We start from the raw sequence: 16,447 nt of genomic DNA on the forward strand, positions 1-16,447 counted from the left end.
TTTCTCTCTCTCACACACTCTCACACACATACACAGACACACCTCTCACTCACACACACTCTTACACACACAAACACACGGTAGATCTCTCTGTGTAACACACACACACACTCACACATACACAGACACCTCTCTCTCACACACACTACACTTCTTTCTCACACATACACGGTACACATCTTTCTCTGTCTCTTACACACACTACACCTGTCTCTCTCTGTCATACACACACACGAACACACACCTCTCACACACACACACACACACACACAGTACATCTCTCTCTCTCTCACACACACACATATTTTATGTCTTTCACACTCAAACATGCATTCTACACCTGTCTCTCACATACACACACACACAGCCTCTCACACACACACATAATATACCTGTCTCTCTCTCTCTCTCTCTCACACACACACACACACACACACACACACACACACACACACACAAACAGTACAAATCTCTGTGACACACACACACACCTCTCTCACACACACAAACAGTACAAATCTCTGTGACACACACACACACACACAAAACACCTCTCTCGCTCACACACACACACACACATGCGCACACACACACTACAAGTCTCTTACACAAACGTATGCACGCACACACACACACTACAAGTGTCTTACACAAACGTATGCACGCACACACACACACACGCACACACACTACAAGTGTCTTACACAAACGTAGGCACGCACGCACACACACGCACGCACACACACACACACACACACACACACACACACACACACACACACACACACACACACACACACACACACACACACACACACACACACACACACACACACACACACACACACACACGAACACACACGAACACACACGAACACACACGAACACACCACCTCTCTCTTTCTCTCTCTCACACACTCTCACACACATACACAGACACACCTCTCACTCACACACACTCTTACACACACAAACACACGGTAGATCTCTCTGTGTAACACACACACACACACTCACACATACACAGACACCTCTCTCTCACACACACTACACTTCTTTCTCACACATACACGGTACACATCTTTCTCTGTCTCTTACACACACTACACCTGTCTCTCTCTGTCATACACACACACGAACACACACCTCTCACACACACACACACACACACACAGTACATCTCTCTCTCTCTCACACACACACATATTTTATGTCTTTCACACTCAAACATGCATTCTACACCTGTCTCTCACATACACACACACACAGCCTCTCACACACACACATAATATACCTGTCTCTCTCTCTCTCTCTCTCACACACACACACACACACACACACACACACACACACACACACACACAAACAGTACAAATCTCTGTGACACACACACACACCTCTCTCACACACACAAACAGTACAAATCTCTGTGACACACACACACACACACAAAACACCTCTCTCGCTCACACACACACACACACATGCGCACACACACACTACAAGTCTCTTACACAAACGTATGCACGCACACACACACACTACAAGTGTCTTACACAAACGTATGCACGCACACACACACACACGCACACACACTACAAGTGTCTTACACAAACGTAGGCACGCACGCGCGCACACACACACACACACACACACACACACACACACACACACACACACACACACACACACACACACACACACACACACACACACACACACACACACACACACACACACACACACACACACACACACACACACACACACACACACACACACACACACACACACAATACACCTGTATCTTTCTCTCATACACGTACACACACACACACTTCTCACACATACACGCTACACATCTCTCTCTGTCATTCACTCTAAACCTCTCACTCTCTCTCACACACACACACACACACACACACACACACACACACACACACAATAAATGATGCTCAAATAAAAGACTGAGCTGCAGTTGATTTCTGTACATATGACATAAATACTGTTCTACAAGCTACACATGCTGTGGAATCGTAACCTCACTGTTAAACTCTGTAGAAATCTACACATTAAAGGTGGAAATCTTTGGAAACTGAAAGGTTTTTCATTCTGTTTTCTGAGTGTTGGAGTGACACAGATACAGATGTTGTACACAGTATGAGTGAAATGTATTATAGAAATGTATTGTAAATATTTGAGATGAAATATTATTCTTATAATATGTTACTAGAGTTTAAGTATAATGTTTATCTAGCCAGAAAAGTCTGTATATTTGATTGAAGTGGGTAAAACAAAAGTAGATTAAGAGAAAAATAACATACCTGTGATTATTTTTGTGGAGAGACTTCCATGTTGTTTTGGAGGGAAAAGAAACCGTAGTGTGTTAAAGGGGACTTTTATGGGGAATATGCCTGCCCAAAGACAGGAAGTGACATCACCTCATTTGCTGTTTTTCCATATTTAAGTTTTTAAGGGAAAATTCAAGAGTGATGTTTTGAAGTTGATTGATATTGGAGAATTTATGATTGCTGGACTTTTATTCTTGTAAATGCTAAATTTTCCTTTTTTGAACATTTTTGTATGTTTTTGATGGGATGTGGTTTTTCTTTTGCACTGGAGCACTGGGAGCCAATAAAAACCTTTTGTTTTGTATCCACTTGGAGTGCTTAATGTTACCGCCAGATATTACTGCATTACAGTAGTCCAATCTTGATGTAATAAATGCATGGACCATCTTTTCTGCATCATGTGAGGAGAGTGTTTTGATTTAAATTGTGAATGTGCTCATTATACCAAGGTACTAATTTTTTGTCCCTAATGATTGTATTCTTAAGTGGAGCAACATCATTAAAGGTGCACAGGAACAGCACAAACAAAGCACACGGGGCAGAGCTGGGCAGAGATCTATTAATAATAAAGACAGAAACAAGGGCAGTTAAATTCCAAACTTCTATCATTCTAAAGGTCTGGAGTACCAAGAGCTGAGCAAAGAGAACAGTGCCCTCACTCAGCTGGTCCGGAAATACAGTTCAGCATTAACACAGTAACACTACACTAACACACAATAACACTACACAAGCTCAGGGCCAGAAAATAACAGCAAACCCAATCAGAATCACCAGAATTACAAACATCACCACTTATTGGAAAGCTCAATCAAAATGTTATCTGACCCTAAATCAAAGGTACAGCGTGGTAGATTACCTAAGAACACTGTCTGATCCAAAACTGAGGTCCACCCTGACCAAGTACAGACTCAGTGACCACCGCCTGGCCATAGAGACCAGCAGACATAAACAGTCCTGTTTACCTGAAGAGCAGAGACTGTCAGCAGTGCCAGGACTATAAGACCCAGACAAAGTTGCACTTTCTAAATGAATGTACAACATTTAGACAGATTAGAACTAAATTCTTTAAGAAAATTAGCCACGTATTCCCTGAGTTTAAAAACCTCCCTGATGAGGAGAAGCTGCCGTATGTTGTTGGTGAACATAAAGAGTTCAGCACACTGGCAGCGCTGTACGTTCACTCCTGCCACAGTCTGAGGGACAGTGAGTGACCAAGTCACATACCAGAGACACAGAGACATTATTATTATTATTATTATTGTTATTATTATTATTATTGGTATTATTATTATTATTGGTATTATTATTGGTATTATTATTATTATTATTATTATTATTATTATTATAGTTATTATTATTATTATTATTATCGATATTATTATTATTGATATTATTATTGTTGTTGTTGTTGTTGTTGTTATTGGTATTGGTATTGGTATTATTATTGGTATTATTATTGGTATTGGTATTGGGTGTGTTGTAGTTCTATTATTATTATTGTTGTTACTAATATTGTAAGCGGTTATATTGTTGTTGTCATCTGCTGTTCGTGTTAATGTCTTTATCAAAGCAAGAGAGAGGGAGATGCACACTGGGACCCAGACTGCTGACGGAGGGAGAGAGAGAGAGAGAGAGAGGGAGAGAGAGAGAGAGCCCCCCATGGGGACCCAGACAGAGAAGGACAGAGAGAAATTTTGAGATTTCTCAATAAACTTTATTAAACAATTATATAAAAGTACATGCAAACACACCATACAGTTTCAAAAAGCAAAAAGAACATTTAAAGAAACACCAAAAAACACTCCCTCATCTTTCACAAAATATCACTGTAACCCCAAATATTTTCAAAAGTAGTCATATCATTCATAGCAGAATAAAACTTAAAATCTAACATTATACGACTCTTCACCACCTTTACAGATAATGTCACTCTGACCCTCAAACACTTCCTACTGAGCCACACTGCCATCTTATTAAATTCAGAAGTTGACATTGTGCTTTCTTCTTCTGTGTGTAATTATACCCACAAATAAAGAGTGCTTCCTTTTGTGAGACTGTCATCGTTCAGCACATCCTCTCCACCCACAGACCAGAAGGATTCGTAAAACTCCACTGGCAGTCCATCAGTACCTGGGGCTTTCCCACCCTCCATGCTCTGAAGGGGAACCTGCAACTCCACCAGGGACATTGGCCCCTCGAGACCCAATACAGCCTCTTCTTCTACCTGAGGGGAGCCATCTAAGAAAATATTTTCCAACTCTTGGTGTGATCTGTATTCGCTGGTATACAGCCTAGTTTAAAACTATGCTGCTCTTCTACGAATCTCCACAGGATCTGAGAGTACAGTACCAGACTTCAAGGCATGTATCCATCTGCTCTGACCATGTTTATGCTCTACACCAAAGAAAAATTTGAACAGACAGTACCTCTGTGTCACGTTCTGAAAAGGAGAACACACCAGGGCCCCCTGTGCCTTTACGCCAAGCAGGTCGGCTACTTTTTTTTTTTTTTTTTTACTTTAAGAGCGTCAATATCCTCCACTACAAATTGTGGAACCCAGCTGTTGGGAAGGGGCAGAGCCACACCCCAGACATGACACAGCCACGCCCCCAGACATGGTTCTGTTGTGACTTAGAAATGCTTTACCTTCTCACTCTCTCAGCCAGTTTGTTTCATTCTGTCTATCACTATGAGTTTCTTGAGCAAAATCTACGTCAATTCCTTTAAATTTGATTAATTGAAAAAGCTGTGTTCTTTTATTCACATCCCCAGCCCCATTAATAAGGAGGCATGCACGTGCAGAGAAGAGCAAGATTTATTAGGGGAAAATCCAAAGTTGTAGTATCATATTACCAATACAGAGAGTCAGAGAATACATGATAAATAAACCAAGGGCTAGGATAAACGAAGGGAAGTAATGACAAACCAAAAACACACAAAGGCAAACAGGGAAAGCAGGCTATAACAGAAACTAAGAAGTAACATACGAAACAGCTAGAATCAAACAGGCTAACAGACACAGAGGCTTAGAAACAAAGACGGGCTTATGTACATCCAATACATTAAAACAATTCAATATATTCCACACAAATGCATGCAATGAATAGCAAAAACACAGGGAATCAGACATGGTTTAAATACATGAACTTAAAGTAGAAACGAGGGACAGGAGTGAGCAATCAAACGAGGGATGGAGAAAACAAAACTACGGAACAAAAATACATGAGGAAAAAGAAAACAGGGGTGCATAGAGAAAAAATAAATAAATAAATAAATAAATATATATATATATATTAACAGTGTATGTACAATATATGTATATTATGTTTATATACACAATGTGTATGGTTGTGTATATATGTATGTACACAATGTACAGAATGTACAGATCCATCTTGTAGAATGACATATTTACAGTTTTTATGTTACATGGTGGTGGTGGTCCCCACAGTTTATCAGTTTCCCTGATTCAGGGCCTGAATGGCCTGTGGGAAGAAGCACCTCTTCAGTGTCTCTGTCTTGGTCTTTAGGGAGCGAAAGCGCTTCCCTGACCTCAACAGAGAGAAGAGCCTATTGTTGGGATGGGTGGGGTCCTTCACAATCCTCCTGGCCTTGGTCTGGCACCGCTTGTAGTAGATGGTCTGCAGGTCAGGAAGTTCCGTATGAGTGATGCACTCTGCTGAACACACTACTCTTTGGAGTGCCTGTCTGTCCTGCTTGGTACTATTCCCAAACCAGACTGTGATGTTCCCCGTGAGGATGCTCTCGATAGTGCAGGTGCAGAAGTTCCGCAGTACCTTGGAGGGCAGTCTGAAGTGACGAGCCTTCTTTGCCAGGGAGTTGGTACGGCGGGACCAGGACAGGTCTTGCGAGATGTGAACACCAAGGTACCTGAAACTATCTGCTCTCTCCACCGTGGTTCCACTGATCCTCACAGGTTGGTAGTGCCGCTCCTGCTTCTTGCTGCAATCCACGATCAGCTCCTTTGTCTTACTGACGTTTAGGAGATTATTTTCCTGGCACCAGTTTTCCAGATGTTTAATCTCCTCCAGGTAAGCCCTCTTATCGTTGTCCGAGATCAGGCCCATGACAACGGTATCATCAGCAAACTTGACAATGATGTTAGAGCTGGAAGTGGCTGTGCAGTCGTAGGTGTACAGTGAGTAGAGCAGGGGGCTTAGGACACAACCCTGAGGAGCTCCAGTGCTGAGGATGAGGGTGGATGAGGCGCAGTTGCCCACCCGTACTGATTGTGGTCTGTCTGTTAGGAAGTTGGAGATCCAGTCGCACAGGGATGTATGCAGTCCTAGATCCTCCAACTTAGTAGTGAGTAGGGAGGGGATGATGGTGTTAAATGCTGAACTGTAGTCGACAAACAGCATTTTAACATAATTACCCCTCCCTTTGTCCAGGTGAGTCAGTGTAGTGTGGAGCAGATGTGCAATTGCATCATCAGTGGAGCGGTTGTGGCGGTATGCAAACTGCAGTGGGTCCATGGAGGCTGGCAGTGAAGATGAGATGAGATGAGAATAAGTTTGTTATATCCATTTTTCTCTTCTCTTTTCTATTGTTATATAGAGACCTGTGTTCTAAAAGGTAACACTGAGTAATTAATAATTATGTCATATGCAAATTTATGATATCTGACTAGTCATTAATTACACTCTGTAGTGAGGCTGGAAGTTCTCAATGGAATTTGGTTGTGTACTGCTATAAAGGCTATAAGATAGCTCACTCATAGATAGCTCACTTAATAGTTGAATACAGTTTACATATGATGAGGCGCATGTTTGGTTCCTTCTTCTAACAGAAGAGCACTGCCAGTGATCCAGCTGTTATTTATTCTTACTGTTGTCTCGTATCTTTATCTCCTCCGCATGGCATTTATTTAATATAAAGTTTAAATGATCAAATGTCATGTAACCAGCAATGCTAATACACATTTACTGCCATTATTTTACTGTTAGACTGTGTTTAATGTGCTCTGTGTTCAGTGTTCTATGTGTGCTCTGTGTTCTGTGTTCCACGTTCTATGTTCTATGTGTTCTCTATGTTCTCTGTGTTCTGTGTGTTCTGTTTTCTATGTGTTCTATGTGTTCTGTGTGTTCTTTGTGTTCTGTGTTCTATGTGATCTATGTGTTCTGTATTCTGTGTTTATTATACAAAATAATCTGCTTATTTAGGACTCCTAAATTTGTCTTACAATGCAGAATATTATGTATTAATGTTATATGGAGTTATCTAATGTGACTGTATCTAATGTGATTTAATAAGAAGTTTGATTCTCTGAAAAAATCCACACCAAATGTAAAACCTCAAATTGGTAGTTGTTTTGCATGAATTTAAATGTGTTATTATTATTATTATTATTATTATTATTATTATTATTATTATTATTAAGTACACCATGTAGTTTTCTGTTGTACCAAATACAGGTAAACTAATAAATTATTTTTCCACAATACTTGAAATAAACATACACACATACACACTCACATGTCATATGCACAACATGCTATGGACGTCCACACACTTACATGCTTATTGTGAGGCTGCTTATCTAAATTACAATCATCTGTAAGTTAGATCTACAAACAAAGTCGTTTGTTAAGTTCCGAAGTGTTCCAACGTGCGGACATAGTGGAGATTTACTCTCAGCGGAGCCGCAAAACAAGTCCGTGTAGGCGGGACTGTGAATCCATTGGCTGTATAGACTGTATAGTGTATGATTGGCTGCAGCAAAATGATGGACAGCTAACTTTGGTTGATGATTGGCTTAACAAAAATGACTGTTATAAGAACTCGGTTGTGTAATCGGCGTCATACGAAAATGATTGACATGTGCTCTAGTTACGCCCACTGGTGTTTCTGTCGTTAGTTCCTTCTCAAGAAAACGGAAGTATTTTCTGTACTGTCGCCATTACGCGCGTTTAAAATATTTCACGGTAAGTTCATCCTATTTGTTAAAATGCGATGTCGGTGCAGTTTAAACAGCGTGTTTTGTAAGTACATAGTTCTGTGTTTAAATCGTAGCTCAACCCAAAAGTGGATTAAATGTAAAGATTAAAGTCCTGGTGAAGTTAACGCTACGCATCTAAAATGACGGACACTAAAATGGCCAAGTACGATCGCACAGTTATATTTTTAAATAATATTTAACTGGCTCGGATATACGTTGTCAGTTATTGTAAATCTCGATTTTAAGTCGTAGTTAGTCAGTAATCTTTCCAAATTCTCCCAGTTTAAACTCCTCTGGCCTAAACGTAAAGTTGCTGCTGTAACGTTTGTTTTTTACAGTTAGTTTCCTGTTCAGTTTCAGCCATTTTGTAGTGTTGTCCAAATCCTCACTGGACAGTTCAGATTCCCTGTATAGTTCATTATCTGTATTATTAACTATAGTTTGGGATGGGACGGTCAGTACTGACGTTTCTACGCTTGTTTGGAGTTTCTGAAGCGCAGCGTTTTGAAACTCTGATCCGAAGTGTGGCTCAAAGCGGCCATGTCACGTGACCACGGCTAAACGAAGCTTGTATTTCTACAGGTGTGATACGGAACCTGCCGCTCCTGTCTTTGACTGACAGTGTCTGAAACAAACCTGATCACACATCTGACTCAGTCACAAACTCTATTAATACTTACAAGAAAACACACCCAAACTTTGTGGATTTTGTGAGAATAGACAATTTGAGAGACGGAGAGATTCAGTGTTGTCTAGATAGAAGGTTACTGATAGGACATATTGACTGATAGGCTAGTGAGAGACATCCAGTGAGCAGTAGGTAGGATAGATATAGTGACATTAATATATAGAAAGTGTATGTAGAGAGAGATCCTCTGGTTTACTGACAGGAGTGATGTGCTGTACATCCACACATTTCTATAATGGTAAAAACACCTGTGCATGCCAGCAACATGTGTTCTATGTGAATTCATCTTTTCCAAGACTGAGGAGGTAATTTGGGAAGAGAAGAAGCCCCCAAAACAGCAGAAGAACTAATATTTTATAATATAAATATAAATAATAATAAATATATAAATGTGAGACATTGTTCCTTTATGTTACTTTATTGATCTTCATTATCCATAATCATAATTATCTACATTCACAACACTTCCTTCTGCTGTAGATGAAACCGGTTCCACACAGACAATTCACTAAATAGGTCTGCACTTCATAGAATACGGAGTACATGTGAACCCACACAACCCTACAGAGTACATGTGAACCCACTCAACCCTACAAAGTACATGTGAACCCACACAAACCTACAGAGTGCATGTGAACTCACACAACCCTACAGAGTACATGTGAACCCACACAACCCTACAGAGTACATGTGAACCCACAGAACCCATGTGGTTATTTATCCCAGTAAACATACTGGCATTTTGTTTATAGATTATCTTTCTAAATTTCATGTCTTACACATGAAACTGAAATACCTGGAATTTGAAATACCTTACAGAACACAACTGAAAACAGAAACATCTTTTGTTTCTTTGTTTGTTGTGTGGTGATTGCTCTGAAATATTTATTGATCTTATGTATTGATAACCTGGCATAACCCACCACAATAATATCTATGCAATGTAGTTTAGACTTTGTTGTTTCACAGAATAGAATCATCAAGATGTTAGCAAAGTGGTCACTGTGGAGATCATTGACAGATTGCTTCTATTCTAAAGGCCCAGAAGTGTTGGAAGAATTATGAGTGAATATTATTTAATTAAATTTTTTCCTTATAATATATTTATCCAGTTAAACTTTGTGTCATTGGCTAAATATCAGTCGATTATCCAGATAAATGTTGTCATTAGCTAAAGATATTGGTTGAATATCCAGTTAAACTCTGTGTAATTGGCTAAAGATATCGGTTGTATGGTTGCATGAGTTCAGACGTCATTTCTTGCAGGAAGCAGTGCTGAGTGTTACCCACACAGTAAAACTCTGTTTGTGTTAAACCCAGAGACTCTGTGTTACTGATAAAATGTAAGTCGCGCATCTTCATATTGGTGTTTTGTGATGAAAAAAAAATGTTAGTTGATGTTTACAGTTACTAACAAGCAGGCATGCTACTCCATGTGCTCTCTGTATAGGTTTAGTTTCACTTTCATGTTTTAGCATATTTCTCTTCTGGTAATACTGTTTCATATCAGCTGGGAGATTTACTTCCTTTGTGTATTAGGACAAAGCTACCACCACCTATAGTGTACCGTAAATGTAGTGAACAACTGATGTACACTGATTAAGGACAAAGATACCACACCTATAGTGTACCGTAAATGTAGTGAACAGCTGATGTACACTAATTAAGGACAAAGATATATAATATTAATTCATTAATACTAGTGGTGCCAATCAATTAAAAAATTAATCAATAAAAATAGATTAATCATTATTAATCATGAAGTTTAACATTTTAATACAGTATTACAATGCTAGTATTTATTTGTATTTTGGGGGATAAAACAAATACATGTGTAGTGTTAGAATGAATGAATGCATGATACACTGGTTTAAGGATTCCATTTGTTCTTTAACATCTCAGATTAATAGAATAGCAAGGAAGCTGCCATTCAGCACAACGGCTGTTGTCTCCTCAGTCATCGTATTATCTGTTGTCACTCCTGTCAGTAATTCAGACTGGTAAAAATCCATGCGGGATATATGGGAAGACGCTGGGGTCAAACTTGGAAATATGATTCATTTGCGTAAAAAAACAAAAAGTTAATGTTTTTAAATTCATCATGAGTGTTAAGGCTGACAGCCCTAATAAATACATTTGAAAGCATTCAGATTCCAGTTTCCCACTGTGTGAAAACAGTACAGTAGAAGCTCTCAGAAAACGCCTCCATCTTCCTCTGTGGCACTTTGAGAACCTTTGGAATGTCTGATTGGGCATCATGGAGATTTATGATTTAAAATGTTTGAAATATTGTGACATAAAACAAATGATGGTGCACAGCTTTATGGGAATAAAGTTAATTCTAAATTCATTAAGAATAACTTTTGTGTGTATAACTGTTTTTGTGTATTCAGTGGAATATTTTAATGAATCCATAACAGTGTGTTCAGTATTCTGTCATCACTGTTTCAGTTCTCCAGCCACGTAATATGTTGATGTGAGTTTCATCAGGAATTGATTCAGTGTGATTCACTCTGTGTGTATGAACTGTTGACAGGGAGCAGAGAGCAGCATCTCCAGTGTCCAGCTATGTGTGTGTGAAGAGGAACAACTCCATGATGGAGCCTCATAACTCCAGCAGTGGAGGAGGAACCTCTGACCCACAGTGAGGAGCTTTCCATCAGCACTTAATCTGAGGAAACAGGAAGAGGGAATATTCAGGATAAATGAGATGTAGTGAAGGATGTAATTACTCAACACTTTCCTCATCTTCATCAGGGTAGAGAGAGCAGAGCCTCCAGCTCCCAGCTGTGCGTCTCTGAAGAGTGAATCACCTCCAGCTCCCAGCTGTGTGTCTGTGAAGAGTGATGCATCCATGGAGCCTCCTCTTGCATTCAGCAGTGGACCTGTGCCCTCAGTCCTACGGTGAGTGACACATTACACACTCAGATTCTTTCATAAGTGGGGTGGATTTGTTCCTCCCAGTGTGTGAGGGAGTGAAGTTACCCCAATATTACAACACTAATACCCTAGTAAACAATGTCACCATTCTACAAGACAAACTAATAAGAGGGGTTCACCACAGGTGTGTTTTAGTTTTAGGAGAAAAGGAGTGTGGTATGTTTGTGTTGATGACAGACAGGTGTGTGTGTGTTGCTGAAGGATGTGTGTGTGTGTGTGTGTGTGTGTGTGTGTGTGTGTATGTGTGTGTTTGTGAGCAGTATGTTTGTGTTGTGAAGGACAGGTGTGATGTGTGTGTGTGTGTGTGTGTGTGTGTGTGTGTGTGTGTGTGGTATGTTTGTGTAATTGCTGATGTGTGTGTGTGTGTGTTCCTGAAGCACAGGTGTCTGTGTTTGTATGTGTGTGTGTGTGTGTGTGTGTGTGTGTGTGTGTGTGTGTGTGTGAGTGAGCGTGGTATGTTTGTGTTGGTGAAGGACAGGTGTGTTTTTGTGTGTGTGTGTGGTATGTTTGTGTAGTTGCTAAAGGACAGGTTTGATCTGTATGTTTGTGTCTTTGTGTGTGTGTGTGTGTGGTATGTTTGTATAGTTGCTGAAGGGCAGGTGTGTTTGTGTGTGCGTGTTCCTGAAGCACAGGTGTCTGTGTGTGTGTGTGTGTGTGTGTGTCTGTGTGTGTGAGTGTGATATGTTTGTATTGCTGACGGACAGGTATGATGTGTGTGTCTGTGTGGTATGTTTGTGTAGTTGCTGAACGGCAGGTGTGTGTGTGTGTTCCAGAAGCACAGGTGTCTGTGTTTGTGTGTGTGTGTGTGTGTGTGTGTGTGTGTGTGTGTGTGTGTGTGTGAGTGAGCGTGGTATGTTTGTGTTGGTGAAGGACAGGTGTGTTTTTGTGTGTGTGTGTGGTATGTTTGTGTAGTTGCTAAAGGACAGGTTTGATCTGTATGTTTGTGTCTTTGTGTGTGTGTGTGTGTGGTATGTTTGTATAGTTGCTGAAGGGCAGGTGTGTTTGTGTGTGCGTGTTCCTGAAGCACAGGTGTCTGTGTGTGTGTGTGTGTGTGTGTGTGTGTGTGTCTGTGTGTGTGAGTGTGATATGTTTGTATTGCTGACGGACAGGTATGATGTGTGTGTCTGTGTGGTATGTTTGTGTAGTTGCTGAACGGCAGGTGTGTGTGTGTGTTCCAGAAGCACAGGTGTCTGTGTTTGTGTGTGTGTGTGTGTGTGTGTGTGTGTGTGTGTGTGTGGTATGTTTGTGTAGTTGCTGAAGGCCAGGTGTGTTTGTGTGTGTGTGTGTGTTGCTGAAGTAGAGGTTTAATGTGTATGGTATCTTTGTGTTCCTGAAGGACAGGTGTGATGTGTGTGTGTTCCTGAAGGACATGTGTCTGTGTTTGTGTGTGTGTGTGTGGTTGTGGTATGTTTGTGTAGTTCCTGAAAGACGTGTGTGTGAGTGTGTGTGTGTGTGTGTGTGTGTGTGTGTGTGTGTGTGTGTGTGTGTGGTTCATTTGTGTTGCTGAAGGACAGGTGTTTTTGTGTGTGTGTGGTATGTTTATGTAGTTGCTGAAGGATGTGTGTGTGTCTGTGTGTGTGTGTGTGTTGTATGTTTGTGTAGTTTCTAAAGGAGAGGTTTGATCTGTATGTTTGTGTCTTTGTGTGTATGTGTGTGTGTGGTATGTTTGTATTGCTGACAGACAGGTGTGATGTGTGTGTGTGTGTGTGTGTGTGTGTGTGTGTGTGTGTGTGTTGCTGAAGTAGATGTTTAATGTGTATGGTATATTTGTGTTCCTGAAGGACAGGTGTGATGTGTGCGTGTGTGTTCCTGAAGCACAGGTGTCTGTGTTTGTGTGTGTGTGTGTGTGTGTGTGTGTGTGTGTGTGTGTGTGTGTGTGTGTGTGTGTGTGTGTGTGTGTGTGTGTGTGTGTGTGTGGTTGTATGTTTGTGTAGTTCCTGACGGACAGGTGTGTGTGTGTGTTTGATTAGTTGCTGAAGGACAGGTTTGATCTCTATTTTTGTGTCTTTGTGTGTATGTGTGTGTGTGTGGTATGTTTGTACTGCTAACGGACAGGTGTGATGTGTGTGTGTGTGTGAGTGAGTGTGTGGTTGCTGAAGGACAGGTGTGATATATGTGTGTGTGTGTGGTATATTTGTGTAGTTGCTGAAGGATGTGTGTGTGTGTGTGTGTGTGTGTGTGAGTTTGTGGGTGTGTAGTTGCTGAAGGATGTGTGTGTGTGTGTATGTGTGTGTTTGTGAATGGTATGTTTGTGTTGTGATGGACAAGTGTTGTGTGTGTGTGTGTGTGTGTGTGGTATGTTTGTATAGTTGCTGAAGGGCAGGTGTGTTTGTGTGTGTGTGTTCCTGAAGCACAGGTGTCTGTGTTTGTGTGTGTGTGTGTATGTGTGTGTGAGTGTGTGGTTGCTGAAGGACAGGCATATTGTGGGTGTGTGTGTGTGCGCGTATGTGTGAGAGTGGTACGTTTGTGTTGGTGAAGGGCAGGTGTGTTTGTGTGTGTGTGTGGTATGTTTGTGTAGTTGCTAAAGGACAGGTTTGATCTGTATGTTTGTGTCTTTGTGTGTATGTGTGTGTGTGTGGTATGTTTGTACTGCTAACGGACAGGTGTGTGTGTGTGTGTGTGTGTGTGGTATGTTTGTGTAGTTGCTGAAGCGTGTGTGTGTGTGTGTGTGTGTGTGTGTGTGTGTGTGTGTGTGGTATGTTTGTGTAGTTGCTAAAGGACAGGTTTGATCTGTATGTTTGTGTCTTTGTGTGTATGTGTGTGTGTGGTATGATTGTCTTGCTAACGGGCAGGTGTGATGTGTGTGTGTGTGGTATGTTTGTGTAGTTGCTGAAGGATGTGTGTGTGTGTGTGTGTGTGTGTGTGGTATGTTTGAGTAGTTGCTGAAGGACAGGTTTGATCTATATGTTTGTGTCTTTGTGTGTCTGTGTGTGTGAGTGTGATATGTTTGTATTGCTGAGGGACAGGTATGATGTGTGTGTCTGTGTGGTATGTTTGTGTAGTTGCTGAAGTCCAGGTGTGTGTGTGTGTTCCAGAAGCACAGGTGTCTGTGTTTGTGTGTGTGTGTGTGTGTGTGTGTGTGTGTGTGTGTGTGTGTGTGTGTATGTGTGTGTGTGTGTGTGGTATGTTTGTGTAGTTGCTGAAGGCCAGGTGTGTTTGTGTGTGTGTGTGTTGCTGAAGTAGAGGTTTAATGTGTATGGTATCTTTGTGTTCCTGAAGGACAGGTGTGATGTGTGTGTGTTCCTGAAGGACAGGTGTCTGTGTTTGTGTGTGCGTGTGTGTGTGTGGGTGTGTATGTGTGAGAGTGGTATGTTTGTGTTGGTGAAGGACAGGTGTGTATTTGTGTGTGTGTGTGTGTGTGGTATGTTTGTGTAGTTGCTAAAGGAGAGGTTTGATCTGTATGTTTGTGTCTTTGTGTGTATGTGTGTGTGGTATGTTTGTATTGCTGGCAGACAGGTGTGATGTCTGCGTGTGTGAGAGTGGTGTGTGTGTGTGTGTGTGTGGTATGTTTGTATTGCTGACGGACAGGTGTGATGTGTGTGTGTGTGTGTGTGTGTGGTATGTTTGTATAGTTGCTGAAGGGCAGGTGTGTTTGTGTGTGCGTGTTCCTGAAGCACAGGTGTCTGTGTGTGTGTGTGTCTGTGTGTGTGAGTGTGATATGTTTGTATTGCTGACGGACAGGTATGATGTGTGTGTCTGTGTGGTATGTTTGTGTAGTTGCTGAACGGCAGGTGTGTGTGTGTGTTCCAGAAGCACAGGTGTCTGTGTTTGTATGCGTGTGTGTGTGTGTGTGTGTGTGTGTGTGTGTGTGTGTGTGTGTGTGTGTGTGTGTGTGTGTGTGTGTGTGAGTGAGCGTGGTATGTTTGTGTTGGTGAAGGACAGGTGTGTTTTTGTGTGTGTGTGTGTGTGGTATGTTTGTGTAGTTGCTAAAGGAGAGGTTTGATCTGTATGTTTGTGTCTTTGTGTGCATGTGTGTGTGTGGTATGTTTGTATTGCTGACAGACAGGTGTGATGTCTGTGTGTGTGTGTGTGTGTGTGTGTGTGTGTGTGTGTGTGTGTGTGTGTGTGTGGTATGTTTGTGTAGTTGCTGAAGGCCAGCTGTGTTTGTGTGTGTGTGTGTGTGTTGCTGAAGTAGAGGTTTAATGTGTATGGTATCTTTGTGTTCCTGAAGGACAGGTGTGATGTGTGTGTGTTCCTGAAGGACAGGTGTGATGTGTGTGTGTTCCTGAAGGACAGGTGTGATGTGTGTGTTCCTGAAGGACAGGTGTCTGTGTTTGTGTGTGTGTGGTTGTGATATGTTTGTGTAGTTCCTGAAGGACAATTGTGTGTGTGTGTGTGTGTACGTGTGTAGTTGCTGAAGGACAGGTGTGTGTGTGTGTGTGTGTGTGTGTGGTTGCTGAAGGACAGGTGATTCTAATAAAGTGTCCAGTGAGTGCAGGTACCAGGTGGAGTTGATTGGGTAAGAATGTTGTGGGTATAATTGGTTGTTCTCTAATGTGATTTATTTTC

The 16,447-nt window shown here is 41.3% G+C and overlaps 1 protein-coding gene across 4 annotated transcripts in view; it reads left to right on the forward strand.

Moving 5' to 3' along the window:
* Positions 1–8,203: 8,203 nt before the first annotated feature.
* Positions 8,204–16,447, forward strand: part of LOC145657447 (NACHT, LRR and PYD domains-containing protein 3-like) — a 49,668-nt gene continuing 41,424 nt past the window's right edge. For 3 of the 4 annotated variants that reach the window (XM_081712089.1, XM_081712099.1, XM_081712095.1), the window contains exons 1-3: positions 8,204–8,296; positions 11,535–11,642; positions 11,756–11,902. In XM_081712089.1, coding sequence (XP_081568215.1) covers positions 11,593–11,642; positions 11,756–11,902 — 197 coding nt within the window. In that variant the 5' untranslated portion in view covers positions 8,204–8,296; positions 11,535–11,592. The remainder of the gene's footprint in view (positions 8,297–11,534; positions 11,643–11,755; positions 11,903–16,447) is intronic. The other variant, XM_081712092.1, reaches the window with a different exon arrangement.

This window comes from Electrophorus electricus, chromosome 1 (assembly GCF_041902795.1).
Source record: "Electrophorus electricus isolate QZ-2024a chromosome 1, ASM4190279v1, whole genome shotgun sequence".
Classification (NCBI taxonomy): Eukaryota; Metazoa; Chordata; class Actinopteri; order Gymnotiformes; family Gymnotidae; genus Electrophorus; species Electrophorus electricus.